Genomic DNA, 17,574 nt, shown 5'->3' on the forward strand with positions numbered 1-17,574 from the left:
CTTTGAGCAGAGCCCTTCAAACGCGGGAGGCAGCCCATTCCGCGCTGAGGATATCAATTATAGATAGGGGTTACCGCCGCGGCCGCGGATTGCAATGTCAGACGCCGGGATAGACAGCCGTGGAGAGCTGGGGATCTTTATTTCAGATGTGTGCTGATGGGGGTGGTTGGTGTGTGTGTGTGTCTGTGTGTGTGTGTGTTTGTGTGTGCGTGCATGTGTGTGTGTGTGCTTGACGATAGGATACATGCAGTTGAAAGGGACACCACGGTGGCTTCCTTCTCACCATCAGCCCCTCAGCTCCAGCTCTCATGTATCAAACACTGAGTGTAAAGTCAAATCTCCCTTCTCAGTGGGCCTAGTGGTAAGTAGCACACAGCCGGTCACAGGGGAGACCAGTCCAGCACCAGCGGCATCAGCAGCAGTAATAGCATCAGTGTAAGTGGCGTCCATAGTGCTTGTGATACAGTATTACTGTAATATCATTCATATTTGGGTTAAGAATAGGCCCTCAGGCTCTACAGGATGAGAGTCATCCATCTCCAGGGAAGTGTGAGGAGCTGTATGACAGACGGGGGGAGTATATTACAGTCAATACGGTACAGACTTGTATACAGTACAGAACAGTGGAGGCTCACGGCCTGGTTGTGCAGGACTCGGAGTCTAGTCGGTGCCGGCCAAATCAGTTAGTGTCGTAGCACAACAGAGACGTGCTCGGCAGCCTTTGAGGCCATTAACCATCGTCCCCGAAACCAATCTGGAATCCGGCAAGTGCATTACTCAATGCCTGTAGGCTGCAGAACACTCTGTACTGAACACTGAACATGGTGACATACAGGGGAGGCTGCTGGACCAGAGTGTGGAGAGGGTGTTAGGGCTGGGGACAGAAGTCCAGGAGAACTATAGGACCAGTTGACTTGGAGGAGTTGGGGGCTCCTAAAATGGACTCCTAAACCTTGTTCCCTATTTATTGCGCTATTATTTGCATTCTAAATGGATCATAAAGTTTTGAAGTTTAAATTGATAGAGGTTGTATCGCAAAACCAGACGCCATAGTCTCATATTGATTCTGCCTCCTGGAAATGAAGGCTACAATACTGAATGACCAGGTACTCACGTGCACTAGCTGCTCCTGGGTGTCAAACTCCCGGTGGCAGCTCTCCCAGTGGCAGTTGGTCTCGTACACCACCTCTGGCTCCTGCTTGCTGTCGTCCTTGTCCCCTTCCTCCTTCACAAGAGTCATCCCATCAGGATGGTCCTACAGTACAGAAACACAACACAGTTATAAAAGAGTTCCAGCAAGGACCCAAAACTGACTGTTTTACAGTGGTGAACCAACACTGACAGTGATACAATGACCCAACACTGACAGTGTTACAATGACCAAACACTGACAGTGTTACAGCGAGGACAGATTTCCCCACTCGCGTCACTTCCTGTTGAACGCGGAACGAGGGAGAGCTCTGTTTGTTGTTTTGGAAAGTTTTGAAAGTATATTGAAAAAGTTTAGTTACTAGCTAGCTACCTTTTGAGCCTCATAAATGGTATCCATTGAGAAAGCAAGAAACAGATGTATGTCAGGAGAAGTGCAGTATTATCATCATGAGACATATACTTGGATGACGGAGGAGGAATGGAAGGAAAAAGAGAGGCAGAGGAGGTCTAAGAGAGAGAGGAAGGAAGATTGTGAGCTTTGTTAAAGAAGAACGGTAGAAAATGTAAGCAAAGTGAGCTGAAGACAGGAGGAGAAATTGAAGTGAATGAGGGTGAAGTATCGGATGTGGTAGGTGTGGTGAAGTACTCAGGGCCCGAGGCTTGCACAGAGGGTCAGGATAAAGATGAGTCTGTGACAGTAGGAGTGAAGTTTTTGGAAAAAGTGAACCCTTGCCTTTCGGCTGATCCATTTGTGGTTTTTTGGGTGAAAAAAGCGTTGGGTATAGTGGAATCGGTGAGGGTAACCAGAAGTGGTCTAGTGATAATTGTTTGTGTTTCTGTTGGTCAGAGGGAGAAGGCGCTCAGAGTTAAACAAATGGGGGAAAGAATTGTGAATTGTTTCATCCTCAAGAAAAGGGCGCCATTGAAAGGAGTGATTACTGGGGTAGCAGTAGATGTAAAAGTTGATTCCCGGGGTTTGTGATGCTCGTCGTTTGGTGCGACGCAAACAGGGTGGCGAGAGTGGGGAAACAGAAGAGTCATTGTCTGTTCTTTTGAGTTTTGAATTTGAGTCTTTGCCTGACAAAGTGAAGTTAGGATATATAAGTTATCCTGTACGAGCTTATGTGCCAAATACGTTACGATGTTACAGGTGTCAAACTTATGGGTATTTGGCAGCAGTGTGTAGGAGGGAGGTTCCAAGGTGTGAGAAGTGTGCAGAAGGGCATGAGACAAAGGAATGTGTAGCATTGGGGAAAGTAGTGGTATGTGCTAATTGTAGGGGTGCCCATGGGACTGGGGATCAGAAATGTCCCGTGCGAGAGAGGCAGGTTGAGGTTTCCAGGGTAAGAGTAGTGAAGAAGTTGTCATATGCTGAGGCATTGAAGAAAGTAGAGGAAGATGGGTCAAGGGGAGGAGTGGTGAGAGTAGTAGATATGTACCAGTACAGAGGGATAGGCCAACAAGTGATATATGTTTCAGTAAGATTGGATTTTTAGCGTTTATAGCAATGGTTATTAATTGTACTGCAGGGATGGAACGTAAGTCGAAGAAAATTGAGGTTGTGGTGGCAGCTGCAGAGAGGTCTTTGGGTGTGCAAGACTTGACATCAGAAGAGTTACAGGGAGTGTTACGTGGTGATGTCCCATCATTTTAGGTTGAGGGCATGAGGTAGGAATGAATATATTTAAATAGTGCAGTAGGGTGGTGTTAATTATTAATTATATTTTTGAATATGTGAGTGTAGTGTTAGATGGTAGGGTATTTCTTTATTTTATTTTTCAAGCAAAATATAAGGGAGTTGTACTCCAGTCTAGTAGGTGGCGGTAATGCAACAAATCGGATGCCATTTGCTGGGACCGCTACTATCTGTCCAGTAATCCTGCTGACCAAGGCCGGGTCTGAGAAGCTGTTTGGTGTAGCAGCTAGCTAGCTTGATAGGCAGCTAGCTAGGTTTTCTTGAAGTTTAGAACTCAGCCCGCGACGCGTTTAGCCATTGTGGCTGGGACCGTGGATTGTACCGGGCTTGTGGCTGTCTAGATCCCTGAAGTTTGCTGTTGTTGTTTCCAATCTTCCCTGCGACCTGCCATGTCTGGAACTGCGAGGAGTACAGCGTAACCTACGTTGCTACCATGACAAAGACCAAAGCCGGCGGGAGTAAAGTTGAGGACAGTGGTGTCTCTCTATCACAGGTGAAGGATCTTTTAAACAAACAAAAATAGTTCTACAAGCAGTTGTTACAACAACAAGAAAATAGCTTCAAGTGTTGTGTCCAAATACTGGTGGAGTCAACTAATAAAATAATGGACGACCTGACCAGAGAGGTCCAGGACCTGAAGAACAGTTTGCCGTTCTCCTAGGGTCAGCTTGATGAGTTTAAACAGAGGAACGGCAAGATGAAAGTAATCTATAAGTCATTGAGAGAGGACATCAGTTCTGTATGTGAATCCATGATCACAATGACGGAGAAATCTGATTATCTCGAGGGACAATCAAGGCGGAACAACATTGTTGTGGATGGAATTGCAGAATTTCCACACGAGACCACGGGAAGATTGAGGTGGAGCGCGCCCACATGACTGGAAACCCCACCACTAGCCCAGGTGACAGGCCCAGACCAATAGTGGTCAAGTTCCTGAGGTTCAAGGACAAGGTAGCTGTTCTGGAAAGAGCCAAGAACTTCAGAGGAATGTACATCTTCCTCAACAAGGACTATCCTGAAGCTGAAGAGGAAAGAACTTATCCCAGCCATGAAAGCTGCCAGAGCACGTCGGGACATTGCTTACATCCGCTATGACAGGCTCATTGTCCACCCTCCCTCACAAAAGCCTGGAAGGGATGAGAGCGCCAAGCCTATTGGTTCGTAACTTCAACCCCAAAGCACACACACACACTTACCCACACCAACTGATTCATCTACTGCTGAATGTATATACTTTTCTCTTGCTTTGTTTGCTCTTTTCCATATTATGTCTATCTCTGATAAGCTACCCAGTAAAGGGCTGACAATAGCCCATATTATTACAGTGAGGGAAAAAAGTATTTGATCCCCTGCTGATTTTGTACGTTTGCCACTGACAAAGAAATGATCAGTCTATCATTTTAATGGTAGGTTTATTTGAACAGTGAGAGACAGAATAACAACAACAAAATCCAGAAAAACGCATGTAAAAAATGTTATAAATTGATTTGCATTTTAATGAGGGAAATAAGTGTTTGACCCCCTCTCAATCAGAAAGATTTCTGGCTCCCAGGTGTCTTTTATACAGGTAACGAGCTGAGATTAGGAGCACACTCTTAAAGGGAGTGCTCCTAATCTCAGCTTGTTACCTGTATAAAAGACACCTGTCCACAGAAGCAATCAATCAATCAGATTTCAAACTCTCCACCATGGCCAACACCAAAGAGCTCTCCAAGGATGTCAGGGACAAGATTGTAGACCTACACAAGGCTGAAATGGGCTACAAGACCATCGCCAAGCAGCTTGGTGAGAAGGTGACAACAGTTGGTGCGATTATTCGCAAATGGAAGAAACACAAAATAACTGTCAATCTCCCTCGGCCTGGGGCTCCATGCAAGATCTCACCTCGTGGAGTTGCAATGATCATGAGAACGGTGAGGAATCAGCCCAGAACTACACAGGAGGATCTTGTCAATGATCTCAAGGCAGCTGGGACCATAGTCACCAAGAAAACAATTGGTAACACACTACGCCGTGAAGGACTGAAATCCTGCAGCGCCCGCAAGGTCCCCCTGCTCAAGAAAGCACATATACAGGGCCGTCTGAAGTTTGCCAATGAACATCTGAATGATTCAGAGGAGAACTGGGTGAAAGTGTTGTGGTCAGATGTGACCAAAATCGAGCTATTTGGCATCAACTCAACTCGCCGTGTTTGGAGGAGGAGGAATGCTGCCTATGACCCCAAGAACACCATCCCCACCGTCAGATATGGAGGTGGAAACATTATGGTTTGGGGGTGTTTTTCTGCTAAGGGGACAGGACAACTTCACTGCATCAAAGGGACGATGGACGGGGCCATGTACCATCAAATCTTGGGTGAGAACCTCCTTCCCTCAGCCAGGGCATTGAAAATGGGTCGTGGATGGGTATTCCAGCATGACAATGACCCAAAACACACGGCCAAGGCAACAAACGAGTGGCTCAAGAAGAAGCACATTAAGGTCCTGGAGTGGCCTAGCCAGTCTCCAGACCTTAATCCCATAGAAAATCTGTGGAGGGAGCTGAAGGTTCGAGTTGCCAAACGTCAGACTCGAAACCTTAATGACTTGGAGAAGATCTGCAAAGAGGAGTGGAACAAAATCCCTCCTGAGATGTGTGCAAACCTGGTGACCAACTACAAGAAACGTCTGACCTCTGTGATTGCCAACAAGGGTTTTGCCACCAAGTTGTGATACGCTGGCTCCATGGACTTTGATTATTTGAGCCAGGGTTGTTCATTTTCATTGTTTGGGTGTATTTCTATGTTGGGTTTTGGGTGGTTTTCTATGGTTGCATTTCTGTCACGTTTATTTCTAGGATTAGTCATATGACTCCCAATCGGAGGTAACGAGTGTCAGCTGTCGGCTCGTTATCTCTGATTGGGAGCCATATTTAAACTGTGTGGTTTCTCCTTGGTTTGTGGGTTTTTGTTCCATGTTCCTGTACAGTATTTGTAACTGTGGACTTCACTAGTCGTCTTGGTTTATTGTTTTGTCGTTCGTGTACTTTTCTCTAATAAAGTCATGTTCGTTCAACGCGCTGCGTTTTGGTCTCCTTCGCTCATTGACGACCGTGACAGAAAAACCCACCATCAAAGGACCAAGCAGCGTGTCAAGCGGCAACAGGACCCAGCTCCAAAGGCTTCCTGGACATGGGAGGAGATTTTGGACGGAAAGGGGTCCTGGACTTGGGAGGAGATCCTGGATGGGATGGATCGCCGTCCATGGAGCGAAACGGTGGAGAGACGACGGCGAGAGGAGCAACGGCGTCAGCAGGGCCATCATCGTTGGAAGGACGAGAGGCAACCCCAAAAAGTTTTTTGGGGGGGGGCACATGGCTTGGACGACGGGGCTAACGGAGGCAGAGAAGGGGCGAATTCAAGAGGCAACCAGGTTACGGGGGTCACTGGCCAAAGTAGGGAAAGGAGATGTAGAGGCACGGCGTGAGAGACTGAGGTGTGTATCCAGTCCGGTCCGGCCCGTTCCAGTTCCCGGGGTAGAGCCAGTGGTGTGTGCCTCCAGTACGGTCCGGCCTGTTACGACCCCTCGCACCAAGGATACGGTGCGCTTCGCCAGCCCGGCCCGGCCTGTTCCGGCCACTCGCACCAGGGATACGGTGCGCTTCGCCAGCCCGGCCCGGCCTGTTCCGGCCACTCGCACCAGGGATACGGTGCGCTTCGCCAGCCCAGCCCGGCCTGTTCCGGCCACTCGCACCAGGGATACGGTGCGCTTCGCCAGCCCAGCCCGGCCTGTTCCGGCCACTCGCACCAGGGATACGGTGCGCTTCGCCAGCCCAGCCCGGCCTGTTCCGGCCACTCGCACCAGGGATACGGTGCGCTTCGCCAGCCCGGCCCGGCCTGTTCCGGCCACTCGCACCAGGGATACGGTGCGCGTCGCCAGCCCTTTCCCACCAGTGCCTACACCACGCCCCAAGCCTCCTGTGTGTCTCCCGAGTCCTGTGCGTCCTGTTGCTGCTCTCCGCACTAGGCTTAATGTGAGTCCCCAGGGTTCAGCATGCCCTGTTCCGGCTCTCCGCACTAGCCCTTATGTGCGTTCCCAGGGTCCAGCATGCCCTGTTGCTTCTCCCCGCACTAGCCCTGAGATGCGTGTCCTCAGCCCGGTACCTCCAGTTCCGGCACCACGCATCAGGCCTACGGTGCGTCCCCAGGGTCAAGCATGCCCTGTTGCTGCTTCCCGCACTAGCCCTGAGATGCGTGTCCTCAGCCCGGTACCTCCAGTTCCGGCACCACGCATCAGGCCTACGGTGCATCCCCAGGGCCAAGTATGCCCTGTTGCTGCTTCCCGCACTAGCCCTGAGATGCGTGTCCTCAGCCCGGTACCTCCTGTTCCGGCACCACGCACCAGGCCTACGATGCGCCTCAGACGGCCAGAGTCTGCCGTCTGCCCAACGGGGCCTGAACTGTCCGTCTGCCCAACGCCGTCTGAACTGCCCGTCTGCCCAACGGGGCCTGAACTGTCCGTCTGCCCAACGCCGTCTGAACTGTCCGTCTGCCCAACGGCGCCTGAACTGCCCGTCTGCCCAACGCCGTCTGAACTGTCCGTCTGCCAAGCGCCGCAGGAACTGCCCGTCTGTACTGAGCCTGCAAAGCCGCCCGTCTGCCATGAGCCTTCAGAGCCGTCCGCCAGACCGGAGCCGCTAGAGCTCTCCGCCAGACAGGAGCAGCCAGAGCCTTCCGCCAGACAGGATCAGCCAGAGCCTTCCGCCAGACAGGAGCAGCCAGAGCCTTCCGCCAGACAGGATCAGCCAGAGCCTTCCGCCAGACAGGATCAGCCAGAGCCTTCCGCCAGACAGGATCAGCCAGAGCCTTCCGCCAGACAGGATCAGCCAGAGCCTTCCGCCAGACAGGATCAGCCAGAGCCTTCTGCCAGACAGGATCAGCCAGAGCCTTCCGCCAGCCAGGATCCGCCAGAGCCGTCCAGCCAGGATCCGCCAGAGCCGTCCAGCCAGAGCCGTCCAGCCGTCCAGCCTCTGAAGAGCCAGCCAGCCAGGATCCGCCATTCAGTCCGGTGCTGCCCCTCAGGCCGGTGCTGCCCCTTAGTCAGGTACTGTCCCTTAGTCCGGTGCTGCCCCTTAGTCCGGTGCTGCCCCTTAGTCCGGTGCCGCCCCTTAATCCAGTGGGGTTTAATTGGGGGGTGGTCAGGTGGAGGGGCCTACGGAAGCGGATAGTGACTAAGGTGGGGTGGGGACCACGACCTGGGCCAGAGCCGCCACCATGGACAGACGCCCACCCAGACCCTCCCCTAGACTGTATGCTGGTGCGCCCGGAGTGCGCACCTTTAGGGGGGGGTACTGTGATACGCTGGCTCCATGGACTTTGATTATTTGAGCCAGGGTTGTTCATTTTCATTGTTTGGGTGTATTTCTATGTTGGGTTTTGGGTGGTTTTCTATGGTTGCATTTCTGTCACGTTTATTTCTAGGATTAGTCATATGACTCCCAATCGGAGGTAACGAGTGTCAGCTGTCGGCTCGTTATCTCTGATTGGGAGCCATATTTAAACTGTGTGGTTTCTCCTTGGTTTGTGGGTTTTTGTTCCATGTTCCTGTACAGTATTTGTAACTGTGGACTTCACTAGTCGTCTTGGTTTATTGTTTTGTCGTTCGTGTACTTTTCTCTAATAAAGTCATGTTCGTTCAACGCGCTGCGTTTTGGTCTCCTTCGCTCATTGACGACCGTGACACAAGTACTAAGTCATGTTTTGCAGAGGGGTCAAATACTTATTTCCCTCATTAAAATGCAAATCAATTTATAAAATGTTTGACATGCGTTTATCTGGATTTTTTTGTTGTTATTCTGTCTCTCACTGTTCAAATAAACCTACCATTAAAATTATAGACTGATCATGTCTTTGTCAGTGGGCAAACGTACAAAATCAGCTGGGGATCAAATACTTTTTTCCCCTCACTGTATATGTAGTCTTAGAAATAAGGTTAATGAAATCAATAACTTGGTAACATCAGATAACATACATATATTAGCCATTTCTGAGACTCATTTAGATAATTAATTTGATGATACACCAGTAGCAATACAGTGATATAAAATCTATAGAAGAGACAAGAATGCTTATGGTGGAGGTGTTGCTGTATATATTCAGAGCCATATCCCTGTAATGCTTAGAGAAGATCTTATGTCAAGTGTTATTGAAGTGTTGTGGTTGCAGGTTCACCTTGCACATCTAAAGCTTTTTCTTTTGAGGTGTTGCTATAGGCCACCAAGTGCTAACAGTCAGTATCTAAATAATATGTGTGAAATGCTTGATAGTGTATGTGATGTAAACAGAGAGGTATACTTTCTGGAGGACCTGAATATTGACTGGTTTTCATCAAGCTATCCACTTAAGAGGAAGCTTCTCACTGTAACCAGTGCCTGTAATCTGGTTCAGGTTATTAATCAACCTACCAGGGTGTCTACAAACACAGGAACAAGATCATCCACATGTATTGATCACATTTTTACTAATACTGTAGAACTTCGTTCTAAAGCTGTATCCGTACCCATTGGATGCAGTGATCACAATATAGTGGCTATATCCAGGAAAGTTCCAAAAGCTGGGCCTAAAAAAGTATATAAGAGATCATACAAAATATTTTGCTGTGACTCTTATGTGGATGATGTTACAAATATTTGTTGGTCTGTTGTGATTAATAAGGAGCATCCAGACGCTGCACTTGAGGAATTTATGAAATTGCTTCTTCCAATTACTGATAAACATGCACCTGTTAAGAAAGTGACTGTTAAAACTGTTAACGCTCCATGGATTGATGAGGAAATGAAAAACTGTATGGTTGAAAGAGATGGGGCAAAAGGAGTGGCTAATAAGTCTGGCTGCACATCTGACTGGCTGACGTACTGCAAATTGAGAAGTGAATTGACTAAACTCAACAAAAAGAAGAATACACTTTATTATGAAGCCAAGATCAATGATATAAAGAATTATGGAAAAAAAACTTTGGAGTACTTTAAATGAAATGATGGGCAGAAAGACTAATTCAAATCCATCTTTCATCGAATCAGATGGCTTATTCATCAAAAAACCATTTGATGTTGTCAATTAAATGTATGATTACTTCATTGGCAAAGTGGGAAACCTTAGGCAGGAAATGACAACAACGAACAGTGAGCCATCTTACTCATGCATAAAAAACAAATAATGAAAGAAAGGCATTGTAAGTTTGAATTTTGTACAGTTAGTTTGGGAGAGGTGGAACAATTATTGTTATCAATCAATAATGACAAACCTCCTGGCATTGACAACTTAGCTGACTCTATAGCCACTCCTATCTGTTATATCTTTAATCTGAGCCTAGAGGAAAGTATTTGTCCTCAGACCTGGAGGGAAGCCAAAGTCATTCTGCTACCCAAGAGTGGTAAAGTGTCCTTTACTGGTTCTAACAGCAGACCTATCAGCTTGCTGCCAGCTCTTTGAAAATTGTTTGACCAAATACAATGCTATTTCTCTGTAAACAAATTAACAACAGACTTTCAGCATGCTTATAGAGAAGGGCATTCAACATGTACTGCGCTGACACAAATGACTGATGATTGGTTGAAAGAAATTGATAATAAGAAGATTGTGGGAGCTGCACTGTTCAGTGCAGCCTTTGATATTAATGACCATAACCTGTTCTTGAGAAAACGTATGTGTTGTGGTTTTTCAACCTCTGCCATATTGTGGATTCAGAGCTATCTATCTAATAGAACTCAGAGGGTTTTCTTTAATGGAAGCTTCTCTAATGTCAAATATTTAAAGTGTGGTGTACCGCAGGGCAGCTCTCTAGGCCCTCTACTCTTTTCTATTTTTACCAATGACCTGCCACTGGCATTAAACAAAGCATGTGTGTCCATGTATGATGATGATTCAACCATATATGCATCAGCAACCACAGCTGATGAAGTCACTGAAAGAAAAAGAGTTGCAGTCTGCTTTGGAATCGGTGGTCAGTAATATATTGGTCCTGAACATCTCTAAAACTAAGAGCATTGTATTCGGTTCAAATCATTCCCTAAATTCTAGACCTCAGCTGAATCTGGTAATGAATGGTGTGGCTGTTGAACAAGTTGAGGAGACTAAATTACTTGGTGTTACCTTAGATCGTAAACTGTCATGGTAAAAAAATATAGATTCAATGGTTGTAAAGATGGGGAGAAGTCTGTCCGTAATAAAGCTCTGCTTTTTTGACACCACACTCCACAAAGCAAGTCCTGCAGGCTCTAGTTGTATCTTATCTTGATTATTGTCCAGTCATATGGTCAAGTGCTGCAAAGAAAGACCTAGTTAATCTGCAGCTGGCCCAGAACAGAGTGGCACGTCTTGCTCTTCATTGTAATCAGAGGGCTAATATTAATACTATGCATGCCAGTCTATCTTGGCTGAGAGTTGAGGAAAGACTGACATTTTTTTTGTGGAAAAATGTATGTGTTGGAAATTCCAAATTGTTTGCATAGTCAACTTACACACAGCACTGACACACACATTTACCCCACCAGACATGCCACCAGGATTCCTTTCACAGTCCCCAGGTCCAGAAAAAATTCAAGGAAACAGTATTATACAGAGCCATAAGTGCATGGAACTCCTTTCCATTTTTTATAGCGCAAGTGAACAGCAAACCTGGTTTCAAAAAACAAATAAAGCAACACCTCATGGCACAACACCGCTCCCCCATGTGACCTACTTGTTGTGGGTATGTACTGACATGTATGTGTAACTGATAGATGCACACACACACATACACACACACACACACACACATACACACACATACACACACTACATGTTCATGTTTTTAAATATATGTAAATTGTCAAGCCTTTTGTCTGTAATGTCTTTTTCGTTATGTGTCGGACCCCAGTAAGACTGGCTTTCGCCATTGGCGTCGGCTAATGGGGATCCTAATAAATCAAAATCAAAAAACACTTTACTGACAGGCAATAGATCCATTATTTAACCTTCCACCTCTATTTTGTCAGGTGTTTTTTTACTAAATGTACCTGGTTATCCAAGAGATTAACCGTTGAGACACTTGAGAAGAGTAAGAGCGCAGAGAACAACCAAAGTTGAAATATTGTATACAGTAAGTAAGACCATGTAATCTCAGAATTTATGGGGATGAAAAAATATATATGTTTAAGTAAAAGACTGTGGTTATACATGATATTCACAGACATCCTTACAACACTCTTGAGTCAAGTCCACAGTCATATCACAACCAAAACGTTCTCTCCCCCTACTCTACCCTCCCCTAACCAACCAGGCTGATTCGGTTACACATTTCCACCGGTGTTATCGTGTGAATCTGGCCTTGTTCAGCACACAGGGAGTAAAACGTGAGTCTGGGAGCAGAAATGTAGCGCTGAAAGCTCTGCTCTGTGTTGGGAGTTGATCTACGACAGGTCTGAGCTGAGTATTCCAGGAATCTAACCCCCTCTTCCTGCTCTAGCTTGCCCCATTAGTCTAGACATATTTCACTGTCACCGTTAACATTACATGACTGGGCAGCCTGGAGAGTACCGGAGACTGTAACACGGGAGCCTAGGGTGTACAAGGTTTCTCTCTGGCAAAGTTATGGTTCGTAAAAACCACCTCGGTCTACTGCTAGTACCTACCAGCCATGGCGCTAGGCTTTAAAGGGAAAAGCATGACAGCAGAAAAAAAGACAAGTAGAGGGAGGTAGAGAGAGATGGAGAGAAACAGAGAGTGTGTGAGAGAGAGATCAGAGAAAAGAGTTTCATTCACAGAATGTGGATCTCTGAGTCTACAGGCTTGCTTCCATTGTATGCGCACAGAGTCACTTTTAGAGGCATCATTCCAGACAAAAGCACACAGAGAGCCCTTTAGAAAACATGCAGTCTAATTTCTCTTTTATTTTTTCCATTCACTTAAGCATCTGATTAAAAGGAAAACAATTTCCTTCTGGTGCCTCCAAGATCAATGTGGCTTATCGCTTCTGAGGCGGCAGCCTGAACAAGCAGCCGAATGAAACAGGCAAATAAATAAATAGTTTTACAGTACGTCACATAATTGGCCCCAAAGCTCTCCATCTGAGTGAATGACTGAGTGTGTGTATGTGTGCACACCTGTTTATGCGCTGTGTGAACAGAATTTAACAGTACAAACACCACATGCTATTCTATGGCTGCCGATGCGGTAAACCATCAAATCAGTTCATTATCCTCATCTCGTCTTCTAGCATATAATACCATAAACATACCCCTTTTTCTAATACTGGATAAGAATGTCTGGTCATTGGACTACATGATAAATGGTGGAGAAGTTACATTCACCTGGCAACATACGGCCCCTGGGCTGAGTAGCTCCTCGTCCGGTTTGATCTTGGAGCGTTTGTGGTGCATGGGGTCCCCAGTGCTGCTCACCGCTGACTCACTAGTGGGTTTGGTCTGTGGGAACAACCACAATAACTTCACTTCAACATACTATATGATAGAATGACCATAAATGATGAGCATAAATTAACATTTACGTTCAATTGTATGATGACATCCTGTTTAATACTGTTCAAGGGATCTAGTTTATCCTACTAAAAGGAAGCATAATACAGCTTGTTGTCTATTAAATTCGAGGCAATTTATTAAGCCAATGATTTTATACAGGGGTTGTCTATCCGGCTTCACCTTTGGATGACCTGACTCTGGCTTGATTGGTCCTGGCCCTGTTACATGCAGGCGAGCCAGAAATAAAACATTAACAAGGAAAGCTGAACTGGCCTGGAAAGATTCCTTGGCTCGTATCTGTGTAACTAGTCTAATAGAACAAATTTAATTGGTAGTATATGAAATGCAAGGTAGTATATGATTCTGGTTGTTTCCCCAGCATTGGACAGAATGGTGGAACGTTTTGTGAATATTGTTTACATAGTTCTCTAACACAACTAGGAACAGCAGAGGGTGAGGAACGTACCAGATGCCATGTTAAAAAAATCCCCCCAAAATTGGAAGGAATAAATAAAGAGGAATAATTGAATATTTGCTTTAAATGCAAGCCCCCACATACATTAGGAATGGAGAGAGATAAAAGGGAACACCGTGGGATCCATCCATCCATGTCAATATTCCAGTTTTAACCCTTGTATTCCTCCTGTGTGATTAATGGTGTCAGTGGTGGGATCCTATGCTAACAAGCCCCTTGTTGTTTCTCACGTGAAACAGAACGTTCCGGAACGACGTTCCCAGTCCAAAACAACACATCCAAGGGACCGCAACTCCCATGAGGCCAGAGCGCGGAGGGGCCTGCTTCTACTTCTTCCTGTCTGAGCCTTGTACCTGTATAGGCTACCCCGGACGCTGCTGGCGCGCGGCTAGAACATGGCAGCGCTATCTATTACCTGTGATGATGAATAGCAGAGGCTTCTGCTGCGGTGGAGGGAGAAGTGTCTCACCTGTGAGGAGTCATTGGAGATGACGGAGCGCTCGCTGGGGGTCAGGCCAAGGGGAGGGATGCCCGGGACAGGACGCTGGGTGGCGAAGGCCGGGGAGGGGTGGATGAGGGGCGGACTGTGGCCGAATGCAGAACCCACCATCCCTGGTTGCCGACCAAGCAGCTGCTGGTGCATCTGAAGTGCCACGGGGGTGGGAGGGTAGGAGAAACTCAAAGCCGGACTGGAGGGAAACAATATCATGATTAGTATTTGGTTGACGAGAAACATACAACAACATACAACAAGGCTTTGTGCAGGTGCTGGATTTTTTTTCAACAACCTTTTCCCATGATCAGTATTTATCAAATGATCAATTACTGTACCTCTATCAAACTACATTCTGATGTATTTGAAATGGCAATTGCAATGGCACCGAGGCAAAATGAGGGAAAAAGAGAAAAAATGTTGGGCTAGCTCCTCATCCCTGAGGACAATTTGACAGGAGTTGTGATGCTGTTGTAACACTGGAGCCACAGGACCCAAGGCAGATCCCTGGCAATGAATGTTCAGCTTGTTAGCACCGTGAATTACTGTTGTGGTCCCTTGCCAGGCCGTCATTGTAAATAAGAATTTGTTCTTAATTGACCTGCCTGGTAAAATCAAGGCTAAAAAAATCAAAAAAATCAAGGTTATACTTAGAGCTGCAAATGTTTTTAACTTTCTCAAAATTCCAAGGTTTTCTGGAAATCCCTGTTTGCGGATTCCCGGAATCAGAAGGATAAGCAGTAAATCTGTGAAAAATGTAGGGAACCTTAGAAATGTGCAACTTTAGTTATACTACATCTCTCCACTGTGTACAAACTCAACAATATAAAGCAGGCCTAGTCTATAACTACAGTCACTTCACATTGCACAGTCTGCATGCTAGCTTTCCCCTACTGTGAAAAGACCTAGATCATTGGTAACCTTCCTTCCCCATAGATCTACATTAAGGCTAGGGTGTTTACATACACCATAGATTAGAACAGAATCCAAACCGCCCACTCTCCTGTATAAGCTCTCTCTATAAACACAGGTAGCACCAGGTAAACACAAGTCTCTATGGTTCAATAGCAGTCACGCGTGGTGGGCCTCCATTCATCCTGCCTCCCTGACGCCTGTTCTCAGCCTCTCAGCCCGGACCCATATGTCTGCTGAGCTTATTACAGGCACTGAGTGGAAATCAATGGGCCGAGACGCATTTGGGGGCCCATCCGCTTGTCATATCACTCATCAGTCTGGGGGCCCTATCATTGGCCCTGTCACATGGGCCACAGTGGCTTGTGATTGATCAGGTTCTCCTTTCAGATCGCTGATCAATGGCTCCGGGTAGGACTATGGATCTCCCTCTCTCTTTTTCTCTCTTTTTCTTTCTCTGTCATTTCGGTGATAGTGTGTATCAGGGGAGTGGTGTTTGGGAGGGTGTGTGGATGACTGACACATGCCGCCGGGTAGGCTGGGTAAATAGGTGGACAAGGCCCACCAGGAGATGGGGCGCAGAGGAGACACACACAAGCACGCGCGCACACACACACAGTAGCCTGGTGCCAAATCTGTTTGTGCTGTATAGCCAACTCCATTGGCTCTAGCCAGCCCTCCTCCCATGTGGTTTGCCTTTCCTTGGGAAACCTCACTAGTCCACCACATCCTAATGCATCCCCCCACCTCCACTAGAACAACATCCCACACAAACATAGGCTCTGCCCCAGGCCCTCCATCCACTCCTTCCCCTTACCCACAGCCCTCCAGAGAGACCGAAGGATGTTGGTCCTTTTTATCGTCCTGTACCTGACTTTCCCAGAATTCCCAAGTTTTCCAGAAATCGCTGAAATCAGGAAGGAATAGGCAGGATATCCGGGAATCATCCAACCAGAATTTCTGGAAAAACTGGGAATTTGGGGAAAGTTACTGGAATTTTGCAAGCCTTATCCCGTACCTGATGGCCCCGGCAGAGAGGTGTCCGTAAGAGCCATTGGTGGAGGAGCTGGAGCGGGAGTTGTTGAGGATGGTGACCAGGGAGTTTGGCGAGCTGCGGATCATGGTCTGCAGGTCGAAGCTGTGCTCCGACAGGGGAGAAATGGGCAGGGCCCGCTTCCGACTGGGCCTCGCCGTCAGCCTGGGGCTGGGGAACCGAGAGCCTGCAGGAGAGGACGGCAATAGAGTAGAGACATTAGACCCAAAGAAGTTGCAGTCCACAGAACCTCTTTGGATAGAAACTTAGTAGGTGAAAGAGAGAGATTAATTAATCTATTGTGTTTAATCATATACTGGTTTTGTATGTTTATTTGTTGGCTTGTCTTATTGGTTTGTCTTATCTTTATGAGTGCTTTTATAGCATTGTAGCCTACTTTTGCTTTAACCACAGGCAAACATAGAGGGGCCATAGAGTGAGCTTCACTGACTAAGACTTACCTAATTCAATCCAATCAACAAACAAAAGGTTATCTCACAAAAAACTATTTTGAATGAAAGTGTGCAATGGATGAACTTCATACAAGACAACACAGGGATGCCTTTTATGTCAAAGCTCTTTACTGACTGGGTTATGGCAATCAAGTATTCAAATGCAGTCAATGTTGAATGGAAATACTATGAGTGGCTTTGAAAAGGTACCAAGCCGCCAACAACACTGCCTCTCTCTATTGCTTTCTCTCTTTCTCTCTCCACACACAATGAGCCGCATGTACAGATTAAGAAATTACTTTTGTTGTATTTTCACTCTGAGATGTCACAAACAAGACAGGGAAAAACAGAGGGAGAAGTAAAGAAGCGGAGGGAGGAGAAAAAACAGAGAAAATACACTGAGGGGATGTTGCGCTTTGTGCGTGAACTGACACAATGACTTTGTGACTCAGACTCGGTAGGGAAAACATTTCAGCTGTTTTTCTTTTCTATTTTGTCGTGGGCAAACAAAACCAGCTTACCCTGTACTCACTCCCTTCTTCCCTGTCTCGCTCCTTCCATCCTTCCCTCCCTCAAATTCAAACGCTCGCTCTCGCCTGACACATCCAGCGATTACGGAGGCCTCCATTCACATGGAAATCAGTTGTATATATGTGTGTGTGTGTCTGCCTGTGTGTGTGTGTGCCTGTGTGTGTGTGTGGTGAAGTTCCTGGCATACGTAGGCCTGTATTTAGAGCATGGAGCTCGAGGAAGAGAGGAGAGAGGAACCTCTCTACATTGTCTCTGCTCTGGCCTCTATAGAAACCTGCCTCTGTCTCTTTGACGTCTCAGAGAGGGGGGTTGGGGACACACACACACACTCAC

The 17,574-nt window shown here is 46.8% G+C and overlaps 1 protein-coding gene across 1 annotated transcript in view; it reads right to left on the reverse strand.

The window, feature by feature from the left end:
• The window catches only part of LOC311149049 (transcriptional activator GLI3-like), a gene marked incomplete at both ends in the record, with an annotated part of 83,386 nt that overhangs the window by 14,826 nt on the left and 50,986 nt on the right, over positions 1 to 17,574 (reverse strand). The window contains 4 exons of the mRNA XM_084186150.1: positions 1,115 to 1,255; positions 13,178 to 13,291; positions 14,290 to 14,509; positions 16,244 to 16,445. Coding sequence (XP_084042276.1) covers positions 1,115 to 1,255; positions 13,178 to 13,291; positions 14,290 to 14,509; positions 16,244 to 16,445 — 677 coding nt within the window. The remainder of the gene's footprint in view (positions 1 to 1,114; positions 1,256 to 13,177; positions 13,292 to 14,289; positions 14,510 to 16,243; positions 16,446 to 17,574) is intronic.

The sequence above is a fragment of the Coregonus lavaretus genome, assembly GCF_964263955.1.
Source record: "Coregonus lavaretus genome assembly, chromosome: 2".
NCBI lineage: Eukaryota > Metazoa > Chordata > Actinopteri > Salmoniformes > Salmonidae > Coregonus > Coregonus lavaretus.